The following is a 7,842-nucleotide window of genomic DNA, read 5'->3' as shown; positions in this document are numbered from 1 at the left end:
TTATTAGGTGAGGCCTTAATAACATTACTTCACTCTGTCAGCAATTTTTAATGTAGCTTTTTATTTTTCATTTGATCATTTGTTAACTTTTGGTTATTTAAGGCAATATTTTTGATTTAGTACAGTGTAATAAAGAACACCTTAAAAAGTTAGATTGGTGCTGTGTAAACCCAAATATTTATTGGATATTGCATGGGAATATTTAACTTCATAACGGCATTTGCTATAGAGTGGAAACACTATGAACTATGTTCTTTTGAATTTCCCATGTGGTCTAAAACTAACAGATTATTAGCAAATAACTTTTTAAGCATTAAAACAAAAACTGAGCCCATATATTAAGCTCCAAAGATAGGAAGAGTATATTGTATTCTGTGACTAACATATAAAACTAATCATAATATTTTTCAATATCTAATTATTATCATTCTGCAAAGTATATATATATATATTTATTACTTATGCCATCAGGGCACAAGAATGTTAATCAGCATGCTAGCTTGAAAAAAAAGGAAAAGAAAAAAGAAAGACATTTCTTCATTTTCTCTCCCTAACATCTACACAGTTTAGGGAATTGATCCCTGATCCCTGGCCTTATCATAAGAAAATCACAGCTGTAGTGAGGCTGTGATGAAGGCAATGTTGATTAAATATCTGCTAGCATGCCTGAGACATAGTAGATGTTCAAAGACAGCAGTTCTTTCCTGTTATCAAAAAAATCTAGCATATTCCAATCCCCCTTGTTAAGTAGTTATGGAACTACAAGCATGCGTTTGTATGAATCTGGACACATGCATGTGTGATTTGGGGTGGGGTCACTCTAGTGCTCTAGTGCTAGGATTCCAAATTCAACCTTTAATCCAGGATGAAAAGTCAGTTAAAATAGATTTCTTTGTGTCATGCATACAGATTTTTAGGGCATTTCCTATAAATGTTTGCTTGCATATTTTTACTGCCACAGTGATAGGATAAGAATGTTTTCATGGAGTAGATGAGGCCAATTTTCACCAAAGCATCTTCGGGATTGAGGTTTTAGATGGCAGAGTCTCCATGAAGTGGCATTTAAAAGCTGAAGTTTCCAAAACTGAGTAACACATTCCTCATAAACAAGGTATTTGTGTCGTAATGATCATTAGCAATAGGTTTCAGAAAAAAGTCACAAGGTAGGGATATACCCTGGAGAGGGAAAATGCTAGTCTTTGCAGGCACTTAAAAGTACCCAGTACTCTTCAACCCAATCATTAAAATTCAGCTATTCCTGAATCAACACCGAGGGCCATTTTGACATGGAGATATTGATTAGCCAGATCTTAGTAGACGAGTCAACCAAAAGGGATTAAAGCAGGACCTGAGGGATTCACATTTACATCTCTCTAATAATCACAGGCCTAAGTCATAACTGTGAAGATATATTAACAGTGAGATGAAATCAATTTTAGCTCTATTGAACATAATGCTGACAAAATTTTTCATTGCTTTGATTTAGAATCTGTAAACAAAATATCACAAGCACAAGCATTTGGGGAAAAAAGAAAAGAAGAACCTACAAAAGACAAGCAGGAAGGCAGGCAAGACACTTGCAGACAAGTTAAAATCCAGTGACTACAATGCTCAGTAGGGTCTTCATCTGGAAGTGTAATAGTCAGCCTTTGGTCACTTAGAATAGCAACTAAGCTTTTGAGAATGTTTCAGATTTTAAGCTAGATTCAGCTAGAAGGATTTGCTTGACATGGCTCAGTAGTTTATACATGGGAATGCTCAAGAATAGGATTTTCTTCCTTAAAAGTTTCAGAGGAAAAAGTAAAACCTTGCTCTTGTCTTGGTTATACTTTTCAATATTAATTATGTGTCTGTATCTTCACAGTTATTTAATTTAGTTATTTTTCTGGTCTTACCCATCATTTTGAAGGCTTTAAGAGTATAGAACTGGACTTATTTAAATATCAAATCTACATGTCTTCTCAATTTGTAATTTTGGTTATGTTGAGGTTTTGGTTATTTACACTAAAGCTTAATGATGACCATCTACTTTGTAAAATATAAAAAAACCAACTCAGAATTTTATGGGCATTATGACATTTTTTAAGCTGTGAATATATTTGTCTGAAATCTCATTTTTACTCAGCAAATAAAGTGTTTTTTCTATATTTCACTATAGTTTCAGATATTCATGAAGACAGTACTGTACATTATTAAAATGAAATGCTAAATGAAAACATTACAATTTTTTATGTTGCCAAATTCTCAAATGTATAAATAATCTGGAGGGGGTGAGAAAAAACATTTGATAAAGTTATACTGAATAGGTAGATCGATGCCTTGATTTTATCTAAAATTCACAGCCCCAGAATATACAGTGAAACATCTCTAAATGGAAAGTTTCCACCATCTGGATCTTTCACAGATCTGCTCAATTTTTTTTATGATGAATATTTTTCGATATGAGGATGAAACAGAATCATTCTCATGGGATAGAGTACCCTGGGCCAGGATTTATTAGAGCATCAGCAAAGAATTTGTCTGCTCTGTCGTCACATACAAGTAATTGGCTGTTTCCTCTCTTGGGTTGATAACTGCACAGATTCTCATTTTCTTTATCATCCATTTTCTCTACTCCATCAATCAACTTTGGCTGAAGGTTACTTCAGAAGCCAAGCAGGTGTCATCAAAAGACACCTTTGTGGCAGACAAGTAAGTGTCAGTGACAGTAATGTCATCCAGCTCTGTGCTGAAATGGTCAGACTCCTTGATGACACTGTAATTTAGGGCCACGCTGTAGTTAGCCGGTTTCTCCACTGGCTTCTGCTTACAGTTGCAGAGCTTTCTGAAGGCCGCACGAAATTTCTGAGACATGAGATTGTAAATCACTGGGTTGATGGCACTGTTGAGATAAATGCAAATTCTGCAAAAGAGCAAGAACCAATTTTCTTGGAAAGGGCTGGAGAGAAATGAGTTGACAACCACAAGGGTTCTGTAGGGCATCCATAAAAGGGCAAACAGGATGACGACCACTGCCAGCATCTTGGTGACCTATGGAGAAACAGAAAAGCAGTGCAAACACAAATTAAAACAAAACTGGACCAATGTATGAAAATAAGACGGCTGGCTCCCTCTCTGCCCTCTTCCAAACTTTAGTCCCAAGGCACGGACTTGGGTGAGGGCAGTTTATTTGGGAGAGGAACCCAGGGAGCAGGATTAAAGGCACAGAGGACAGAGTGGACAGAGGAGAAAAAGCCAAAACAAGATGTATTTTTGACAGCTCCCACTGTGGAAAATTTTGGGTCAAGTGATATATTTGGATCACTTGTCCAGCTTGGGAGGCATTTATTCACCAACTGCCCTTTGTTGAGAGGTTCCTTATTTAAATTGCCCTGTACCTCCAGGATTCTCCTGTCTGGAAACTTCTGGGGGCTTTAGAGAGAATCTTGAGGTGGAGAAGAGGAGAGACAGCCAGAAGACCGTGGATAAAGTGCAATGTTCTCTGAGAGCAGGGACCACCCACGATAGCCATGAAGTCACAGCTGAAATTGCAATCTGAGAATATGACCCGAGGCATGAGAAGTAAGCATTAGGAGACCTTGGATCCAATCCCATCTTTACTCACCTTTTCTTCGGGAGCAACACTTTACATATTTTAAAATCAGTGTTCAGTTATCTTTAGTCCCTTGCAGTGTTTGAAAAAGTTCAGCTTCCTCAGCCCAGACTTTCTAGATGTTCTGAACTTGAAAATACTTGAAATAGGAGGGACTGATGCTTCCTCCTTTAACCTCCCAGCTGCTTTTCTGAAGCCCCCGCTGCCAGCCTCTAGCTTGTTCTGGCATCAAGAGAGATCCCACTGTGTAGAAATAAGGATTCCACAGCTAGATATCTACTCCGTTATTAGTATCCACTATAAATTCAGCTCCTTGTACTTAATACTGATGACAGAATCCATCTTACTCTTCTCTGTTAGACTACCTTCCTTTTCCCCACTAGTACTCCTTCTGATTCTGGGACTCTGTCTTACCCTTTAACCATATCTTGTCCACCCCAGGCACTCCTACAAATCCTGCATTGTGGGGGTAATGCTGTCCTCTTGCTATTATTCTATAGCAGTTGTCTCCTTTCTGAGCTTTCCAAATACCATTTGCTGTAAAACTTCTAATTTTTATTTGACTCTGTGTGACCCCATCGACTGTAGCCTGTCAGGCTCCTCTGTCCATGGAATTCTCCAGGCCAGTGTACTAGAGTGAGTAGCTGTTCCCTTCTCCAAGGGATCTTCCCAACCCAGGGATTGAACCCAGGTTTCCCACATTGCAGGCAGATTCTTTACCATCTGAACCACCAGGGAAGCCCACTTATGGACACGCATAGCCTTTATAGCTTTTTGAACCACTAATATCTTGTTTTTTTTTTTTTTTAATAGCTCCTACAACTTCTCCGCAGTGGAACCTGAGCACTATCTATCCACCCAGTCTCAAGTTACTGTGTTTCTATGGCTTCCAGGGCCATTTGATCACTTTCCTGAAGCTCTCTCTGCCCTTGAAGAATGTCCCCCAAGCCCTCCTGCTCTACCTCATGCCGTGGGTGATCACTGTTCACTGTTTTACTGACTTGGTGCAGGTAGGATAATTGTATTTTATATTTGGCTTACTGGGGCACAGAAGTTGCTCAGTAGAAAGTGATATTCCCATTGACTAATATAATACCAAGTAAAACATTCCAGAGATCCTGCCTTCTTTCAGAGATAAGGAGGATCTATTCAGACAAGAGGTTAATGGAAGCCTGCTTTTTCTTAAGCTGACATTGAAGATTAGGAGTAAATACTTTAATTGATCCTAGGAAATTAAAAGCTTAATTCAGTGGTAAGTATTCTGAGCTTTGGAAGGAACCATAGTAATTATCATCTTTGTCATTATCATCATCACTCACATCTCTGCTTTGTCCACTGCCTGGTACTTCAGGTTCTCTGACATCAGGCCACTGCTCCACACTTGCCAACATCCTTCCACGCCTTGCCAATGACTGAGCATCCTATATTTGAGCCCCTGGCTTAATTTACAGCTGGAATGCCAGCATTACATTTGAGTCTTTATAATGGTCTGTCATAAAGATATGTAAACATGATCTTATTTAATGCTTATTAATGTGTAAGCTAGTATTTTGCATACAAAGAAATTGAGGTTTAGAGAGTCTATGTGATTGTCTAAAGACACATAGCTAGTAAAGGACAGCCATGATTCAAGCTAAGTCTGCTTAAGCCAAAGCCCAGCTCTTTTCTTTATAGGTTGCTCTCACTGTGAGACTCATTTTCATTAATGAGATTTCTACTATGTTATCCCCATATGTTGCCAAAAACATTCAACTTCTTCTAAGTATAATTCCAACTTACTTATTGCTGCTCAATTTCTGAACTTTAAGATTAAATTGTATCTGTTTAGTTTTTCCCTACAAAATTTTCAGGTAAAACATTAAATCCACATTTAATATCTACCTACATGTTTTTACTTAATGCAAGTGTGGGAGCAACTTCCATTGTCTTAGAGGAAAGCAGTCAGTTTTTAGGTTAGCACCTCTGCCATGTGCCCCCATGTATACTTTGGCATCACTCCCCACACTTCCTATTTCAATGAGTTATATTTGTCCACCTGTCCAATAGATGGTGAACTTTCTTCAGGACATGAGTAAAGTCTGTTCATTTCTCTTTCCTTGGGGATTTAATTTAGTATGTGACATAAGAGAGGGCTACTTAGGTGGCTCAGTAGGTAAAGAATCTGCCTACAACGCAGGAGATGCCAGCAGATGTGGGTTCAATCCCCGGGTCAGGAAGATTCACTGGAGAAGGAAATGACAACTCCAGAACACTCCAAGAGTACTCCAATATTCTTGCCTCGGAAATCCCAAGGACAGAAGAGCCTGGTGGGCTACAGTCCATGGGATCGCAAATAGTCGGGCACGAACTGAGCGCGTGCCCACCCACACACACACACACACACCACACACACACACACACCCACACCCACACACACACATGACATAAGACAGCCCTCAGTAAATGCTGAGTAAATTCAGATATAGAAATAATTATTTCAAAATACGTAAACATGATCCTTTTCTGTGTTTTAACACTTCAAAGTATTGGTAGAGAATTTTTGTAAACATTTAATTTTTTTAACATTAAAAATGCCTTTTAAATAGAGATTAGTTAATTAGTAAAATGAATCCTTAATACATTTCAGCTTTTTGTTTGAAATATATTTTAAAAAATTTTAAGGCACGTTGAATGAAACAAATACAACGATGTTTCTATGACTGACCCAGAGGAAAAAATGTCCCCAGTGGGCTGATAGAGAATACATTGTCCCCAGTGGGCTGATAGAGAATACATTGTCCCCAGTGGGCTGATAAAGAATACATTTAATTTCACTCAGAACTATTTTAGTCAATTCCAAATATCTCTAGTTGCATTTAATCACTTTCTAAAATGTTCACAAGTGTTTAGTGTAGCCATAGCTTGGATTTTAACAGTTTCTTAATATAGGAGCAAACACCTAGAAAGGAAATGTCCTGGAGACTGTCTTTCATACCCAATTAATTTCGCTGTTGGTTGTTGAAGTTTTACTTCTGCTGTGATTCTAAATAAGTGACAAAAATGCAAATTTGAAAATATCTTTGGGCCATTGTTTTTTTCTTGTGTGTGTGATTTTATTTTTTATTTTTTTTGATGAAACAAATGCATTTATTTTCATGAAACATTGATTCTACTGTTCACATTCCACAATGTTCTCTCATGTGGATAGCAACAAAAATATTATATGAAGAGCAAAAAAAAAAAAATAATAACAATCCTGTGATTTTGAGCTATTATTTATAGTGGTTTCCTCAAAAATGCAAATGTTGAGTAGGATATATATATATATTCTTTATACCTAGTTTAATTACATTTGAAAGTTTATTAATTGACCATATAACAATAATTTAAATATGTTATTGATATAAAGAATACATGGAGTTGTCACATCATGGATCATTAAGAATTGTCTTCATATTAAAATGGGTTTAACTGGGCTCTTTGATATTTGAGAAAATATCAATATTTCCAGCTTATTTCACTGTACTACTTTTAAGTTATATTGAGTTAACAGAAGCAAATCATTTAGACATCTCCAGAGGAAACAAAAATATCTGAACTATTTCAGTCCCACTATTTAAAACATACCTACAATGCATAAGTTTATTGGCTTAGTTACTTGTCTATGCATTATCTTATTTAAGTTTTTTTTTTCTTTTATTAAATTTTTATATCACAGCAGGGTCCTCTATGATCCACCTCCCAGAATTCTGGAAATAAAAGCAAAAATAAACAAATGGGATCTAATTAAAATTAAAAGCTTCTGCACAACAAAGGAAAATATAAGCAAGGTGAAAAGACAGCCTTCTGAATGGGAGAAAATAATAGCAAATGAAGCAACCGACAAACAACTAATCTCAAAAATATACAAGCAACTCATGCAGCTCAATTCCAGAAAAATAAACGACCCAATCAAAAAATGGGCCAAAGAACTAAATAGACATTTCTCCAAAGAAGACATACGGATGGCTAACAAACACATGAAAAGATGCTCAACATCACTCATTATTAGAGAAATGCAAATCAAAACCACAATGAGGTACCACTTCACACCAGTCAGAATGGCTGCGATCCAAAAATCTGCAAGCAATAAATGCTGGAGAAGGTGTGGAGAAAAGGGAACCCTCCTACACTGTTGGTGGGAATGCAAACTAGTACAGCCACTATGGAGAACAGTGTGGAGATTCCTTAAAGAATTGTGCAAAGAGAACTACCTTATGACCCAGCAATCC

General features: G+C 37.1%; 1 protein-coding gene across 1 annotated transcript in view; it reads right to left on the bottom strand.

The window, feature by feature from the left end:
• TRHR (thyrotropin releasing hormone receptor) overlaps nucleotides 2,493-7,842 on the bottom strand; it is a 46,118-nt gene continuing 40,768 nt past the window's right edge. Inside the window, exon 2 of the mRNA XM_005689155.2 lies at nucleotides 2,493-3,030. Within this exon, the coding sequence (XP_005689212.2) occupies nucleotides 2,623-3,030 (408 nt within the window). The 3' untranslated portion in view covers nucleotides 2,493-2,622. The remainder of the gene's footprint in view (nucleotides 3,031-7,842) is intronic.

Source organism: Capra hircus, chromosome 14 (assembly GCF_001704415.2).
Source record: "Capra hircus breed San Clemente chromosome 14, ASM170441v1, whole genome shotgun sequence".
NCBI lineage: Eukaryota > Metazoa > Chordata > Mammalia > Artiodactyla > Bovidae > Capra > Capra hircus.
This window is presented reverse-complemented; position numbering and strand designations above follow the sequence as displayed.